General features: G+C 35.3%; 1 protein-coding gene across 1 annotated transcript; it reads left to right on the top strand.

Annotated features, from left to right (window-relative positions):
• The first annotated feature begins 13800 nt into the window (after positions 1-13800).
• LOC114042643 (olfactory receptor 14I1-like) lies at positions 13801-14730 on the top strand. The gene has a single exon (XM_027861334.1). It carries the CDS (start codon positions 13801-13803, stop codon positions 14728-14730), a length of 930 nt encoding a protein of 309 aa, XP_027717135.1.
• Positions 14731-19185: the final 4455 nt, after the last annotated feature.

Here is a 19185-nt window from a genome sequence, read left to right as displayed (position 1 = left end):
ACCCAGTCATTTATAGCCTGGGAAACCAGAAGATTAAAGTTGCACTGATTAGGATAATCAGAATGGCATTATTTCCCAGGAAGACAAGGAATGTGTGGCTGGGGTGTTAAATATACAAGAAGGCAAAACAACTAGATTAAAAAATGAATCTGAGAGTCATTTTGCCATTTTGATCCACCAAATGATTAAAAGAATATCCCAAAAAATCAAAGCTAGGACAATTATTGCATGGAAATGAATGGTTGAACTGTTTTAAAAATCCTTAATATATAGTAGATGATGCGGCCTATAAATTGGCTAATCTATCCATCCATGAACCCATTTTGCCTTAATGTTATAAGCAGAGATCTGGGGGGAATTTCCTAGAAATTTCCCATCATATGGGGAATGAATGAATAAATTGGCATGTTATAAAATGGAATGTTATTGGACTCTAAAAATTGAAAGAGAGAATAACAGACACCTGGGATGGCTTGTATGAGCTGGTCCACAGTGAAATGAACAGAACTCAGAGAAACATTTAGCAAAGACTATAGCATTACAAAGGAAAATAATATGAAAGACGACTTATGCAGTGAGTAAGCATGACTCCAAATGACTGATGATGAAGCTTGCTAACCATCTTTCATTAGAGAAGTGATGAACTCTAAAGATATAGAATTAGTCCTGCATTTTCAGGCACAAACAAGGTGTGGATGTGATTTTTTTGACACACATATGAATGTATATATACATATATGTATATATGTACATGTTTTTATGTATGTATATATACACATATACATCTCTGTATATTTGTTTCAGGGAAAATGTTATTATTTATGTTGGGGGAAAGGGAAGGTTATGAAATAAGTATTGAAAGTGATGTTCAAAAAAATTCTAAATGAATCTTTAAAAACATAGAAAGAAGAGAGCAAAAAATAGTTCAAAATGGAAAGAGCCAAGAAGGTAGTGTTGGAACCATGATTTTAAAGTTAATATATATGTATTTATGAAGAACAAGTTGTATGTATATGTTCTTTTTGTAAGTGTGTGCCCATGTTTGTTGATCTCTGGTAGGGTAATAATAATAGTAATTTAAAAATAAAAATAAATAAATACAAAGGTCCACACTTTTTTTCTTGTTTCTGTCAAAAGTCAAACACCCTTTGTTGCTGGTGGCATTTTGTGCATATAATAATTTGAAGATAATATAACTGGCAGGCATCTGAAGCTTGGTCCAACATGACTGATATGAGGAGAAAATGAAAGGTCCATCTTCTCTCTTAAACCTTTTTGCAAATATATAATAATTCCTTTATGAAAATCAAATTCTTAAGAAGATAAAAATTATCTGTTTAGTTCAGCAACCCTATACAGACATGGGTGCAGTTCCTGGGTCAGCCACCTGGAAGCTACTTTCTTTAAGCCAACAATCTCTTTTAATTAAAAAACAAAGACACTTAAATATTGTAGGCAAAATATAACAAAACCATATTGTCTCATACCCACACGAGCACATTCTCCTGGACAAAACCACTCAGGGACACCAAATGGCCAGGGAACATCCATGACTAAGGCACATAAAGAGAGGAGGCATACATAGCAATTTTGTGAGGTTAGGGTTGCTGATTAATTTTTATAGTCATAACAATATATTTCCTTAAGGAATTTTCCAGTCTGGAAACTGACAGTAATTCTAATGCTTGCTCCCTGGCAGTGAGTGCTGTTTATGCCTCTGTTGGTTTTGTGGAGGGTTGGAATATGATATTCCAGAAGGCAAAGGATCTAGGATTACTACTAAGAATCACTTATTCAGTGAAACTGAATATAATCCTTCAGAGGGAAAATGGATATTGAAGGAAATAGAGGGCTTTCGAACATTCCTTCTGAAAAGACCAGAGTTGAAAAGAAAATTTGACTTTAAAATTCATGACTTAAGAGAAACATAAAAAAGTAAACAGGACAGAGAAAACATAAGGGATTCTATAAGATTAAACTATTTACATCCCTACATACGAAAAAGATACTTGTGATTCTTAAGAACTTTATCACTATTAGGGCTGTTAGAAGAAATACACATAAACAGAGAGTTGTAGTATAAGTTTACTTTGATGGGATGATATAAAAAACACAAGCCATAACAAACCAAAACAAAATTAAGGTGTGAGAAAGAGGATTGTACTTGGAGAAGAGGGAAAGTAGAGGCAGAATGGGGTAAATTATTTCACATAAACAGGTGCAAAAGAGCTATTACAGGGGATAGAAAGATGGCTGGAGTGGATAATGCACTTTCATTGGAATTGGCTCAAAGATGGAATAACATACACATTAAGCTGGGTATAGAAATTTATCTTACCCTATAGGGATGTAGTAAGAAAGGGGAAGATAAGAAAAGGGAAATGGTGATAGAAGGGAAGATAGATTGGGGGAGGTAGTGGTCAAAAGTAAAACACTTTTGAGAAGGGACAGGGTGAAAGGAGAGTGAGAGCAAAAGTGAGAGTGAGAGAGAGAAGAATAAATGGGAAAAATAGGATGGAGAGAAATTCAAATTAGCAACCATAACCATAATTGTAAATGAGATGAACTCACTCATAAAAGAAAAGCAGATAGCAGAGTGGATTAAAAACCACAATCCTATAATATATCAATTACAAGAAACACATTGAAGCAGAGAGATGCACACATGGTAAAGATAAAGAGATGGAGAAAAATCTATTCTGTTGCAGATGAAGTATTAAAAAAAAGCAAGGGTAACAGTCATGATCTTAAAACAAAAGCAAAAAATATATCTAATGCAAAGGGATAAGGAAGTAAATTACACCTTGCCAAAAGTATCATAAACAATAAAGTAATGTTAATATTAAACATATATGCACCAAATGATATAACATCCAAATTTTTAAAGGAGAAGCTAAATGGATTATAGGAGGAAGTAGACAGTAACATTGTATAGTAGGGGATCTCAACTTTCCCCTCTCTGAACTAGGTAAACCTAAACAAAAGATAAACCAGAAAAAAATTAAGGAGATGAATGGAATTTTATAAAAGTTAGATATGATAGACCTCTGGAGAAGTGGTACGTGACACCTACACAAAAATAACAATGCATTACTGCATAAAAACCTCATAATCACATGCAGATAGGCAGAAATGTTATATGCATCCTTTTCAGATCACAATACAATATAAATCACATTAGCTAAATAGCCATGGAAAGATAGATTAAAATTAATTGGAAAATAAATAACTGAACCTTAAAGAATGAACAGGTCAAAGAACAAATAACAGAAGCAATCAATAATTGCATTAAAGAGAATGACAGCAATGGGATAACACACCAAAATGTAGGAGATGCAGCCAAAGCAGTAGTCAGGGGAGAATTCAAATCTCTAAATGTTTACATCAATAAAATAGGAAAAGAGCAAATCAATGAATTGGGCATGCAATTAAAAAGGAATAGAAAAAGAACAGATTAAAAATCTCTAATTGAGCGCCAAATTAGAAATTCTGAAAATCGAAGGTGAAATTAATGAAATTGAAACTAAGAAAACCTTTGAAGTAATAAATAAAACTAGGAGCTGGTTTTGTGAAAAAAAAAAAAAACAACAAAACATTGGTTAATTTGATTCAAAAAAGAAATAAGAAAACCAAATTACCAGTATCAATAATGAAAAGATAATTAAAGCAATTTTTAGGAACTGTTTCACCCAATTAAATACCAATAAATCTGACAATCTAAGTGAAATGGATGAATATTTATAAACACATAAATTGCCCAGATTAACAGAAGAGGAAATAGAATACTTAAATAACCCCATCTTAGAAAAAGACATTGAACAAGCCATCAATGAACTTCCTAAGAAAACCAGGGCCAGATGTATTCACAAGTGAATTCTATCAAACATTTAAAGAACAATTAATTCCAATACTACATAAACCTTTTGGAAAATAGGCAAAAAAAGAATCCTATAAAATTCATTTCAGAATACAAATATGGTGCTGATACCTAAGCCATGAAGAGCAAAAAAAGAAAAAGGAAACTATAGACCAATTTTTCCAATGAATATTGATGCAAAATATTAAATAAAATTTTAGCAAGGAAATTACAGCAGTGCATCACAAGAATCATATACTATGACCAGGTGGGATTTACACCAGGAATGCATGGCTGATTTAATATTAGGAAAACTGTCAGCATAATTGACCATATCAATAACAAAGCCAATATAAATAATATGATTATCTCAAGAGATACAGAAAAAAACTTTTGACAAAATACATCACTCATTTCTATTATAAACACTAGAGAACAAAGGAATAAATAGAGCTTTCCTTAAAATGGTAATATCTATCTAAAACCATCAGCAAGCATTATATGTAATGGGGATAACTTTTCAATGAAATCAGGGGTGAAGGAAGGATTCCCATTATCACCACTATTTTTCAACATTGTACTAGAAATGCTAGCTACAGCAATGAGGATAAAAAAGAAATCAAAGAAGTTAGAATAGGTAATGAGGAAATAAAACTATTACTCTTTGTCAATTATATGATGGCATACTTAGAGAATCTTAGAGAATCAAATAAAAAAAACTAGTTGAAATAATTAACAATTTTAGCAAAGTTACGGTGTATAAAATAAACTCATATAAATAAATCTTCAACATTTCTATATATTACCACCAAAGACCAGCAGCAAGAGATAGAAAGAGAAATTCCATTGAAAATAACTGTAAGCAATATAAAATACTTGGGAGTGTACCTGCCAAGACAAATCCAGGAACTACATGAACACAATTACAAAACAATATTCATACAAATAAAGTCATATCTAAACAACTGGGAAAATATCAATTTCTCGTGGATAGGCTGTGCCAATATAATAAAGTGACAATTCTATCTAAGCTGATCTATTCAGTGCCATAGCAATCAAACTATCAAAAATTATTTTGTAGAGCTAGAAAAAACGAGAGCAAAATTTATCCAGAAGAACAAAAGTTCAAGGTATTGAGGGAATTAATAAAAAAAAGTATGAAGGATGGTGACCTTTCTATTGAGATTTCCAACTGTATTATAAAGTGTTAATCATCAAACCAATATGGTACTGGCTAAGAAATAAAAGTGGTGGATCAGAGGAATAGATTAGGCACAAAATACATAGTAGTAAATAACTATAGTAATCTAAGTTCTGATAAATCCCCAAACTCTTTGGATAAGAGGTAACTTTTTGACAAACACTTTTGAGAAAACTGGAAAACAAGATAGAAAAAAGTAGGTATTGACCAGTGTCTTATCCTGTATACCAAGATAAGGTCAAAATGATTGTACAATTTAAACATAATCGATGATACCATAAACAAATTAGGAGAGTAAGGAATAGTTTACCTGTCAGATCTATGGAAAAATATATGACCAAATGAGATAGAGAGCATTATATGATATAAAATGGATAATTTTGATTATTCTAAGTTAAAAAGGTGTTAAATAAACAAAACCAGTGCAGCCAAGATTAGAAGGAAAACAAAAAGATGGGAAGTCATTTTTAAATATTGATTAATACACATAAAGGCTTCATTTTTCAGATATATGGAACACTGAGCCAAATTTATTAAAAAATCAAGTTGTTCCCCAAATGATAAATGGTCAAACTATATGAACAAGCGGTTTTACAAGATGAAATCAAGGCTATGTATAGCTATATGAAAAAGGGCTCTAAATCATTATTGATTAAAAAAAATCAGATTAAAACACCTCTGAGGTACCACTTCACACCTATCAGATCGACTCATATAATGGTAATGGGAAATTATAACAGTTGGATGGAATGGGAGAAAGTTGGGACATATACTATTAGTAGAGCTGTGAACTGATGTGACAATTTTAAAGAGCAATTTGAAAGTATACCCAAAGGGTTATAAAAATGTGCATACTCTTTGATCTAGCAGTACCACTACTAAGTCGATATCCCAAAGAAATGAAAAAAAAAAAGGTAGAGGGGGGAGAGGACCTATTTGTATAAAAATATTTATGCCAGTTTTTTTGTCGTGACAAAAAATTGGAAATTGAGAGTATGTCCATCGATTAACAAATGGCTGAACAAGTTGTGATATATAATTGTAAAAAATAATGAGCAGGATGATTTCAGAAAAACCCGGAAATACATGAACTGCTGTTGAGTGAAGCGAGCAGAACCAGGAGAACATTGTACATAATAATAGAAATATTGCAAGATGATCAACTGTGAATTACTTAACTATTCTCAACAATACAATGATCCAAGACAATTTCCAAAGGACTTGTGATGAAAAATGCTATCTACATCCAGAGAAAGAACTGATAGAATTTGAAACCAAATCAAAGCATACATTTTTGACTTTCTTTATTACTTTCATGGATTTTTTTTGTTTTTGTTTTCTTTCAAAGCATGACTAATACTGAAATATGTTTTGTATGATTGCACATGTATGACCTATATTAAATTGCTAACCATCTCAGGGAGAGGGGAAGGAAGAAAGGGAGGAAGAGAAGTGGGAACTCAACATTTTTGAAAAATGAGTATTAAAATTGTTTTTACATGTAATTGGGAAAAATAAAATATTAAAGAAAAGAGTTAAAATCTAAAGTCATTTGTACATATGCACAGGACCATGATGACTTTTGGACCATTATATTGCATTATAATTTAATGGCTCTGGTCTGAAAGGCAAGAAAATTGTTTTTACTGGATGAGGCTAATTAAATACTTAAAATGGGCAATAGGCAAGAGAAGACAGAAACTTAGAGAAGATCACATCCAAATAGCCAACATTCCTTCCAGGAAAGAGGAAAGATCTGAGTAGGATCCATCTCTGCCCCTCTCTATGCAGGAGGATGGAGAAGAAAGGAGCAAGAACCAACTGGTTGTGGCCCATCACAATACCACCATTTGTTTAGCCCTTCCACAATCATTGGACTTCCAATGCCTTGCTCTTACAACTGTTGATAGAATGACTTAACTAAAATAATAAGATACATGGTAAGCAGTACCATGAAAACATTATAAACATTGATAAAAATACAAATGCAAAGAAAAGTGTTGACAAGGCTTTGATAATACTGAAATTGTTCTTGTTCAGTTGTTTTAGTCATGTCTGACTCAGTGACCCCATTTGGAGTTTTCTTGGCAAAGATCATGAAGCAGTTTGTCATTTCCTTCTGTAGCTCATTTTTCAGATGAGAAAACTGAGGCAAACAGGGCTAAGTGACTTGTCCAGGTTTACACAGGTAGTGCGTGTATGAGGCCAGGTTTGAACTCAGGAAGATGAGTCTTCTTGACTCCAGGCCCAACACTCTATATCTTGTGCCACCTAGCTGCCTCACCACCTAACCTTCTGGAAAAAGCAAGTCAAGATACTATATTTGGGAGTATAAATAATAGAAAATTTATGTGTATTAATCTATATTTAAAAATATAATGATGAATTGTTTTACTTATTAATTTATAAAATGACACATTAATGTTATGTTGTTGTTATTCAGTCATTTTTCAGTACAGTCATATAAAAATTTGAATCACTATTTCTAAATCATCATTGATTAGAAAAATGCAATTAAAAACCCAAAACTCCAAGGTACCATGTCGTGTTTATCAGGTTAACTAATATGACAGAAAAAGGAAATAACTAATGCTGGAAGGGATGTGGGAAAATAGGGACAGTAATGCACTATTGGTTGAGTTATGAAGTAGTCCAACTATTCTAGAGAATAATTTGGAGCTATACAAAGGTCTATAAAATTGTGTATAACCTTTGACTCAGCAATCCCACTTCTAGAGCTATTTCACAAAGAGATCAAAGAAAAAGGAAAAGGGCCAATATATTAAAAATTTTATAGCAACTCTTTTTGTAATGGCAAAGAATTGGACATTGAGGGGATGCCCATCAATTGGGGAATGGCTGAACAAGTTGTGACATATGATTGTGATGAATACTATAGTGCTCTAAGAAATGATTAGGAGGATGATTTTAGAAAAATGTGGGGAAACTTCTATGAACTGAAGCTGGGTGAGCTGAGCAGAATCAGGAAAATAGGAATTTTTAAAAACAGTTTTTATTTTTAACATTAAAAAGAAACCTGAATTCTAAATTTTCTGCCTTCCTTGTGCCCCTCTCCCGGCCACTGAGAAAGTAAGCAATATGATATCAGTATATGTGAAATCACCCAGGGCTTATATCCATATTAGTCACTTCACAAAAGGAAGAAAAATAAGAAAGTGAAAAAAATTTACCTCATTTTGCATTCAGAGTTCATCAATTCTTTCTCTGGAGATGGATAGCGTCTTTCATCATGGGTCCTTTGGAATCATCTTGGATCATTGTATTGATGAGAGTAACTAAGTGTTTCTTAGTTGATTATCATTATAATTTTGTTGTTTCTATGTACAATGATCTCTTGGTTCTCCTCATTTTACTTAACAGCAGTTCACATAAGCCTTCCCATGATTTTCTGAAACCATTGCCCTCATCATTTCTCATAGCACAATAGTTCTCTGTCACAATCACATGCCATGGCTTATGCAGCCATTCCTCAAGTGATGGCTATCCCCCAATTTCCAATTCTTTGCGAGCACAAAAAGAGCTTCTATAAATATTTTGGTACATATAAGACCTTTTCCTTTTCCTTTAATCTCTTGGGAGTACAGACCTTAAAAAGTAATGTTAAATAATACAATTTTAAAAAGTGAATGAAGAATTATGAATGAATGAATTGAACACTTAAAAAACAAGCTCATTGTAAAATCACATTATCTTGTGAGACTGAATCAAGCACACTGCTCATATCTTATTACTACCTTCTACCCCTCTGATTGGACCCTCTGTCTGGAGGGCAGAATCATGACCTCTAAACCTTCCATTTAATGGGACAGCTCAATACTGTCTTCTCATTTTCTACCAGCTGCACTGCCTTTGTATTTCTCCCTCATGGCCTTGAGCTAGGTACTGTCTCCCCTTCATCTTTCTCCCTCTCATTTCCTTTACACTAAACACAGTGCCTGGCGTACAGTAGGCATTCAATAAATATTGATTGACTATTGATTAAGAATGTCATGGACTAAGAGAGTCCCAATAGCCTATAGTTTTATGGCTGACATTTTAATGAGACTGAAGGGAGAAATTTCCCCCCATGTTGTTATACAAGAGACTATATCCTATCTAATTATTCTCAAGGGATGGGTCAGAGAATCCATAGCAACCCAGGGTATGATGATGCTCATCTTGAATACTCTGGTGATTTCCCAAGACCTTCTCCAAAAGACACTGGGCAATATATTTCACCAAGTTCTGTAACAAAAAATTCAGCAAAAATCTCCAGAATGCCTACAGGTGCAGAGGTTTAGACTTCAGTGCCTGGCCATATCTTTGAGTCTTCCAGGGAGAATGGAATTAATTGTGAGGAAAGAGATAGTCTCCAGATCATGTGTAGAATTGTAAGTAGGTGGAGAACATAATGACAATGGCAACATCCAATGGAAAGTATATACTTCAGAACAAAGAACTCAGGTATTTTCATTATGATGATGGTTACAATTATTTTCCTTTGAGACTGCTCAGTTTGCTCAGGTACTTATTGTGTTAACTTAAAATCATGGGGATGATCTCTACATGATTCTTTCTTTCTTTCTTTCTTTCTTTCTTTCTTTCTTTCTTTCTTTCTTTCTTTCTTTCTTTCTTTCTTTCTTTCTTTCTTTCTTTCTAGAGGTAGTTTGGCAGTACTCTGTGGATAGTCTGGTGGGTTGGAATTAAATAAGACTTTAGTCCAAATTCTTCTTCTGGCTCTTAGGAGCTTCCCTCTGAGATTACCTCCAATTCTTCCTTTATATATAATTTCTACATATTTATTTGCTTTCTCCTCCCCAGTGACTGTGAGTTCATTATGATCAGGCGCTGTCTTTTGCCTTTCTTTGTAACCCTAGTGCTTACCACAGTGCCTGGGACATAGTAGACACTTACTAAATTCTTGTTGACTTACTGTAACTTAACCATGGGTTAGTCTCAGCCTTGCAGAACCGCCCCCCCCCCATTAACATGCCTGTAACATGCATAGCATTATCTTTGTAGCTCACAGGCTCATTTTCAGGGTCATCAGAGATGATATATGTCACATACTTTCTGAATCTCAGTATTGTTATGGAAAACATTAGTCATATTTTTGTTCTAATCTATGATGATAGACCCCAGTTCTACTTTCAATTAATTGCCAATTTGTGTTACTAATCACAAGAAAAATGGGCAAGAGGGTCAATTCCTTACTGCACTTTGTCTGTTGCTTAATCTTTATGATGGAGTATTGCAAAGATAACTGAAAGACATCTCTGTTTTTCAATTATAATTTCTCCTTTGTTTCCTCCTTCCCCTTACCTGTAATTTATTTTGTTGCAGCACAAAGGGATTGGCCTTTTGAATAAATTCAATGGAAAGAGTGTGAATTTGGAAGCAGAAAATAGTTATTCAACCCTGACTTTGTCATTTACAGCCTTGGGAACCTAGAGTTAGTCACCGCATATCTCTGTTCTTCCTTTGTAAAGAAAGGGCTTCAACATAATTCAGTTCAACATAATTGAGCTCTAAGCTTCCTTCCAGTTTTGAGTTTCTGCTCCTATGATCATATTTGATAGAGACATTCAGAGAGAGAGAGAGAGAGAGAGACAGAGAGATGATGGACTTCACCAAGGGTCTCAGCAATTCCCCTGCTGTTTTCAAAGAGGGTGTATGACCTTCAGTAACTCTTTCAGGTGGAGACCACTTTTAAATGGATTAGAATAGAGGCTAGATCTTTTAGCTTCTTTTGATTAGAAAATGAGCATTTACATAAGCAGGAAATAAAGCAAATGTTACTCATTTCTTAGTCGAAATTAAAGTGAGGAGACTGCTGATGTGGCCTAAAATCCTCTAAATTTGTATTTTGTCTTGTTGTCCTCTGAGATTTTTAGGTCTGTAGATTCATTCTCAGTTTTGGTTATAGAGGGGGAAAGAGAAACCTGGAACATAACGATACGTTTTACAGTTTACGATATGTTTATGTTTTGTTTGCTTAAGCATGAGTGAATGTGTTTGTAAATGTGAATGTGTATACATGTATGTCTGTTGCAGGTAAATGCACATAGGAATGCCTATGGGGCAGGAGGTGAGATTATGCTAGGTCAGTGAATTCAGGGGCACTGAGTTTTAGCAATGCTGTTAAAATGGTTGAACTTTGAGAACTGTGAAGTGATGGGATATTTGGAAGACTGGAAAACATATTCTAATTTTGACTTAGGAGTTCAGGTTTGGGGAAAAACTTGGGAAAGAGGATGAGGTTTAGAAGAGTATTTGTGGTGAAGTGGAGGGGTGATACAGGTGTATGTACGCATGTGTGCATGTATGAATGCATGCATGCATGTATGTTTCTCTCCATCACCTCTCTCTGTCTCTTTCTCTCTCCATACATACACACATATATGGGTATATGAACACTATTGTATGTATAGAAATATACATTGTATAAATATTTACACACATAAACACATTTATGTGTATGTAGATATGCACATATATGTATATATATAAATCCATCAATATCTCTATTGCTATCTGCAGAATCCATCTATATACCTATCTATTCATTTATTTCTCTATCATACGTCCCTACTTATGTACATTTGTATATTAGTCTATCTCTCTCACTATCTCTCTCTCTCTCTATCATTTCCATCTCTACCTCTAACTCTATCTCTCTCTTACCTATCTGCATTGGTAGATAATTTTTTTTTCTCCAGCAGTGCCTGTAGAAATGAAATCACAGTGCCATTCCTAATTACTTTTCAAAGTCAATTATCTCTTGTAGTAGTTCATCCTCATGGTAACTGATCAAGGAAATGGATGCCTTTCACACAATAAGAAATAGTATGCAGAGATTATAGGAAGCATAAATGGCTGTGGTAGGGGTAGTGCAGATTACATGTCTAAAGAGCTAATTTTTCAGATCCTGAACCTGATGCCCAGAGGAAGTAAGAAGTGAGAGATGAAAAGGTGACACGAAGGGTGAAATGCCTAGGAAGGGATAAACTTATCTCTAAAAACCAGATCTCTTGAGTTCCCAGGTCCATATTTTGGTCATTGAACCAGATAGAAGACACAGGCTAGCCTCCAGCTAGGTTTTGCCTAATTAGGAGAAGATCCTCCCATAAGAACAAGGAGAAACCTTATGCACTTTATATAAAGAAAAGATTCTCAGTGACTGAGGATAAAGAAGGAACTTATTCAGGTGGGAATTTTTCAGCCAGAAGAACAAAGAGGCTTGTGCTAGACATCAAATTTGGGGGCACAAGTGGGACATCTGTTTCTTTTCAGAAAGCAAAGTCATTAATGTGAACAGTCTTAGCAAGAATCAGGAAGCACATCTGAGCATCAAAATGTTGACCGATGACTTACTTTTAAACTCAGAATCAGAGTTCTTGAAATGCCTGTCAGTGCAGAAAAGGCTGGACTGCGGAGATCACTTTAGCAAGGGAAACAAACAAAATGTGATGAGCATTTTGGAAGAGGTGACATTTCTTCTGTGCCATATTCTTTTCAGTTTAAGCCTACGACATAAATCTCAAGCAATATATATTGATCATCTGAATAGAGGATAGAGTAATTGAGCAATGAGGTAGTACTGTATACAATACTGGGCCTGGAGTCAGGAAGACTTCATTTCATGAGTTCAAATCTGGCCTCAGACACTTGTTGGCTGTGTGATCCTGAACAAGCCATTTAACCCCGTTTGCTTGAGTTTCTCATGTGTAAGGTGAGCTGGAGAAGGAAATGGCGAACCAATCTAGTATCTTTGCCAAGAAAAAAGCAAATGGCACTGTGGAAAGTTGGATACAAATGAAAAATGTCTTAACAACATCAGAGTAATCCTTGTTACTGGTTTCATATCTTTTTGTATTTAGATGTTTTTCTAAAGGAGGGAAACTGCATTTAAAGTCAGAATAATTGATTTCAAGTTCTGACTTTACTACTAATGGTCTTTTTAACTTTGTACAAAACATTGAACTGGTTTGGGCCTTGCTTTCCCAACCTGTGAAACCGCATTATCAATAAATTTAACTTAATTCTGTATAATGTTTGAATGTTTTCAAACCATTTTCCTGAACACAGCTCTATGAGATATGTAATAAATATGTTAATTTTTTCCTCATCCTCATCTTTCTCTCATTCTATTTATATATATATATATGTTTATCACTATAGATACATAAATACAGATATAAAGATATACATAGAGAGATAGGTATATTTATATAGACATAGATATGTATATATGTGCATACAAACACAGGTATTTATGTACGTGTATAAATTTATATATGTATGTGCTCACACCTATGTGTGTATGTATATGTGTGTGTGTGTGTGTGTGTGTGTGTTTATGTGTGTATGTGCGCGTGTGTGCATATGCATGAAATCCATTTCCACCCTTGGCGGTGGTAGTTTTCTTTATTAAATTTGTAGTGGTATTATTCACTTTCCTAATGTTCACCATGTTCTTCCTGTTCATTCTGGAGAGCTAAGTATTTAAAACTCTGTTTCAGAACTATTGAATCCATCTTACCCTCATCATTTCTACTGCAACTCTGCCTTCACCTGGATTTGGCTTTGAAATAGTGTGATTTTTCTTTGTTCAGATTTAATGGGACAGAACAGTTTTCAAATTTTATATGAATAGGTACTTTAATTCATTCTTATTTTCAACATTGTTTCTGCTACTCATAGTGTTATTTGATTTTAGTTAAATTCCACCTCACCAACGCAAATGGGCAACTTCTCAGTCATCACAGAATTCCTCCTCATGGAGTTTTCCAGTATGCGGGAGCTGCAGGTCCTACATGCTCTGCTGTTCCTGCTGATTTACCTGGCTGCCCTGATGGGAAATCTTCTCACCATTGCTGCAATTATTACTGAGCCACACCTTCACTCTCCTATGTATTTTTTCCTGAGCAACTTATCCCTCCTGGATATCTGCACCATCTCTGTCACGCTTCCTAAATTCGTTGTGAATTCCTTGTCTGGCACTCAGTCCCTGTCGCTCCTTGGCTGTGCTGCTCAGATCTTCTTCTTTCTCTTCTTTGGAACAACAGAGTTTTCTTTGCTTGTGGCCATGTCCTATGATCGGTTTGTGGCCATCTGCCACCCCCTACACTATGGCATCATCATGACGCCAGCACGGTGTGTCTGGGCAGCAGCTGGCTCATGGCTCAGCGGGCTTATCTATTCAGCTGTCCACACTGGGAACATGTTCCGCCTGCCCTTCTCAGGATCCAATGTGATCCACCAGTTTTTCTGTGATATCCCTTATGTCTTGAAAGTTTCAGCCTCTGATGTGTTTCATACTGAGTTTGTATTAATTGTAGTAAGTTCATGTTTTTTGCTATGCTTCTTTGCCTTTTTAATTGCGTCATATGTTCGCATCATTTCCAGTGTGCTCAAGATTCCTTCTGTGGAAGGACGCCACAAGGCCATTTCAACCTGCTCCCCTCAGTTGGCGATCCTTATGTTGTTTCTCATTTCTGCAATGATTGCAGTCCTCAAGGACACATCAGACACATCACCTATAGAAAACCTTTTAATTGCTATGGCCTATACAATACTGCCCCCGTTTATGAACCCCATCATGTACAGCCTGAGGAACCAGAACATTACAGTTGCTATGGGCAAAATGATCAGGGGGATGTTTTTTTCCTAAGAAAGAAATGTCCATCCTTGAAGCTGAAGAATATGTATTTGATCTGTCAAATGTGTAAGATGACACATGAGGTGGGATAAAATGAGGAGAAATGGCCCCCAAAACAATACCACCGGTGAAAATGGATCCTTAGATTAAATGTTACATGGGATGGAATGAATCACTCAATTATTTTCATATAGCAGAGACCCATCCTACAGGGGGTTACTCTTTATAGCATAATTATCATGGAACCAGTCCATTGTCTTTGGGCAACAGTGCTATCAGAAGAATGGATGGAACACTCATTCATCCCATGAACAATTGCAGATAAGCTGAACCAAAAACAGCCATCCGGATGGCTGTGTTGTACTCCCCCCTTAACACGTTTCTTGTCTTCTCACTTTCATTCTTTTGTTTCCAGCCACCTTTATGATGGTAATGTCTTTCTCTTTCTTTGCATGTTGAAGATCTGTTTATCTTTCAAATACACACACACACAGACACACACACACACGCACACATATATGTTGCAGAGAAGTTGTAGGCTTGCATTGATAGAGGGACTTTCTTCAGTTTAGAGTTCCCTATCCCAATGAAATTGAAGACCCTTTCCTTATCCCTACCACTACAAGGGGATTGTTGTGTTGAGTTGCATCAGACTCTTTGCAACCCCATTTATTGTTGTCTTGGCAAAGATAGTGGAGTGTTTTGCCATTCCCTTCTCCAACTCATTTTTCAGATGAGGAAACTAAGGCAAAGAAAGTTAAGTGACTTTTCCAGGTTCACACAAATAGTAAATGCATGGATTTAGATTTGAACTAAGAAAGATGAGTCTTCTTGCCTCCATGTTCAGCGCTATATCTCCTGTGCCACCTAGCTATCCAGACACCTAGCTCTCTGGAAACGCAAGGCAAGATGATATATTTGAAACTAAAAATAATGGAAAATTCAAATGTATTAATAAATATTACATAAGAAGATATTGAATTGTTTTGTTTATTAATTTATAAAGTTACATATTCATATTACTTTGTTGTCCTTTTTCAGTATTGTCATATAAAAAATTGTAAATCAGTATTGATTAGAGGAATGTGTTAAAAACCAAAAACTATGAGGTATCATGCCATGTTCATCAGAGTAACTAACATGGCAAAAAAGTAAAATACCAAATGTTGGAAGGGATGTGGAAAAAGAGAGACACTAATGTGCTATTGGTTAAGTTGTGAATTGGTCCAACCATTCTAGAAAATAATTGGGAGTTTTGCTCAAAGTCTATAAAGCTGTCTATAAATCTTTGATTCAGCAATGCCACTTCTAGGGCTATTTCATAGAGAGATCAAAGAAAAAGGAAATGGACCAATATACATGATATTTATAGCAGCTTTTTTGTGATGGCAAAAGAATTAGAAATTGAAGAGATACCCATCAAATGCGGAATGGCTAAACAAGTTGTGGTATATGATTATGATGGAATACTATTATGCCACAAGAAATGATTAGGGGGATGATTTCAGAAAAAAAACCTGTGGAGATATATATGAGCTGATGGAGAGTAAGCTGAGCACAATGTGAAAAACAGAGGAATTAAAAATATTAGCTATTTATTTATTTTTAACATAAAAAATTGAGTTTTCTATTCTCTTCCTCCCATACCTTCCCTGGCCACCAAGAAAGCAAGCAATATGATATCTATTATATATGTGAAATCATGTAAGACATATATACATATTAACCATTTCACAAAAAGAAAGAAAAATAAGAAAGTGATTTGCACTCGAGTTCATTAGTTCTTTCTTTGGAGGTAAATAGCATCTTTCCTCATGAATCCTTTGGTACTGTATTGGATCATTGTATTGAGCAAAGTAACCAAGTGTTTTAGAGTTGATCACCATTGCAATATTAGTGTTACTATGTACAATGATCTCTAGGTTCTGTTCACTTCACTTTGCCTCAGTTCATATAAATCTTCCCATGTTTTCCTGAAACCATTGCCCTCATCATTTCTCATAGCATGGTAGTTCTTCATCACAATCATATACCACAGCTTGCTCAGCCATCCCTCAAGCAATGGACATCCCTAAATTTCCAATTCTTTGTCACCTCAGAAAAGCTTCTAAAATATTTTTGTACATATAAATCCTTTTCCTTTTTCTTTATTCTCTTTGGGGTACAGACCTACCAGAAAAGCATATTAATAAAATTTTAAAAAGTGAATTAGGAATTATGAATAAATGAACTAAACATTTATAAAACAAACTTATTGTGAAATCACATTATCCGCTCAGATTAAATCAAGCACACTATTCACATTTTGTTGTTACCCTCCACCCCTCTGATTGGGTCTTCTCACTGGAGGGCAGAGTGTTGACTTCTAAACCCTCCATTTAATGGGGAAGCCCAACACAGTCTTCTCATTTCCTACCAGCTGCACTGCCTTTGTACTTCTTGTGTAACTTCTAGCACCTTTTGCTAAGTGCTGTTTCACCTTCATCTTCTTCTCCCCATTTTCTTTATTCTTAACACAGTGCTTTGCATATGGTAGACATTAAATAAATGTTCATTGACTATTGACTAAGAATGTCATGGATTGAGAGAGTCCCCATATCCTACAGTTTTATGACTGACATTTTAATGAGACTGAAGTGAGAACATTTTCCCCCATATTGTTTATACCAGAGACTATATATTATCTAATTATTCTCAAAGGATGGGTCAGAGAATCCATAGCATCCCAGAGATACGATGATGATTATTTTTAATACTCTAGTGATTTCACAGCACCTTCTCCAAGTGACACTAGGAACTGTATTTCACTGGGTTCTATAAGAAAAAAATCACCGAAAATCTCCAGAATGACTTCAGGTTCAGAGGTTTAGACTTCAGTACTTGGCCATATTTTTGAATCTGCCAGTGAGAATGGAATTAATTGTGAGGAAAGAGATAATCTCCAGATTATGTGTGGAACTGTAAGTAGGTGGACAACCAAATGACAATAACAACATATCCTGGAAAATATTTTCTTCAGAACAATGAACTCAGGTATTTTCATTATGATGATGATTATTTTCCTTTGTAACTGGTTAGTTTGCTCAGGAGCTTAATGTGTGAACTCGAAATCAAGGGGCTGATCCCTGTGTAAGCGATTCTTTTTTCTTGGAAGTAGTTTGGCATCACACTATAGATAGTCTGGTGGGTTGGAATTAAGTAAGACCTTAGTCCAAATTCTTCTCTGGCTCTTATGAACCTCCTTCTGTGATTACCTCCAATTCTTCCTTTATATATCATTTCTACATACTTATTTATTTGCTTTCTCCTCCCCGGTGACTGTGAGCTCATTGAGGTCAGGGGCTGTATTTTGCCTTTTTTGCAACCTCAGTGCTTACCACAGTGTCTGGGACATAGTTGCCAGTAAATAAATGCTTGTTGACTTACTGTGACTTGACTAGGGGTAAGCCTCAGCCTCGCTGACCCCCCCATTATCATGCCTGTAACATGTGCATGGCATTATCTTTCTAGCTCACAGACTCATTTTGAGTCTCATCAGAGATGTTGTATCTAACATACTTTGGGAATCTCAGGAGTGTTATATACATGAGTCCTATATATTGTTCTGATCTATGATGATAGACCCCAGTTCTACTTTCAATTAATTGTATGTTTTTGTTATTGAACACAAGGAGAGGTGGACAAGAGGGTTAAGGCCTTGCTATCTTTTGTCCATAGCTCAATCTTTTAGATGGAATACTGCAAAGATAACTGAAGGGCATAGGAGCTGTGTGTCAGTTCTAAGTTCACCTCTCTGGTTCCCCCCTTCCCTCATCTGTAATTTTACTTTGTTGTAACAAAGAGGGGTTGGCCTTTTGAATAAATTCAATGGAGGGAGTGCTGAATTTGGAAGCAGAGGACAGTTATTCGACTCTGACTTTGTTATTTACAACCTGGGGAACTTAAGAATCAGTCCTGCATGTCTCTCTTCTTCCTTTGTAAAGAAAGGTCCTGGATAATTGAGCTCTAAGCTTCCTTTCAGTTTTGAATTTCTGTTCCCATGATCATATTTGAAAGAAACATTCAGAAAGAGATGATGGACTTCACCAAGGGGCTCAACAATTCCCCAGCTGTTTTCAAAGAAGGTGTATGACCTTCAGTAACTCTTTCAGGTGGAGGCCACTTTTGAATGGATTGAAAAAAGTGGTAAATCTCCTAGCTTCTTCTGACTGGAAAGTGGTTATTTACATGTGCAGGAAATAAAGCAAATATTACTCCTTTCTCAGTGAAAATTAAAATGGAGAGACTGCTGATGCGGGCTAAAACCATTTAAATTTGTATATTGTCATGTCGACCTCTGAGAATTCTAGGTCTGTGGCTTCTTTCTTGCTTTTGGTTATAGAGGTGAAAGAGAAGCCTGGAGCACAGCAGTAAGTATTTTGTTTATGTATGTCAGAGTGTGTGTCAATATGAATGTGTAGAAGTGTG

Source organism: Vombatus ursinus, unplaced genomic scaffold (genome assembly GCF_900497805.2).
Source record: "Vombatus ursinus unplaced genomic scaffold, bare-nosed wombat genome assembly UNPS02014662.1, whole genome shotgun sequence".
Lineage (NCBI taxonomy): Eukaryota > Metazoa > Chordata > Mammalia > Diprotodontia > Vombatidae > Vombatus > Vombatus ursinus.
Note: the sequence above shows the minus strand (reverse complement) of the source record. Positions and strands in the feature narration are given on the sequence as shown.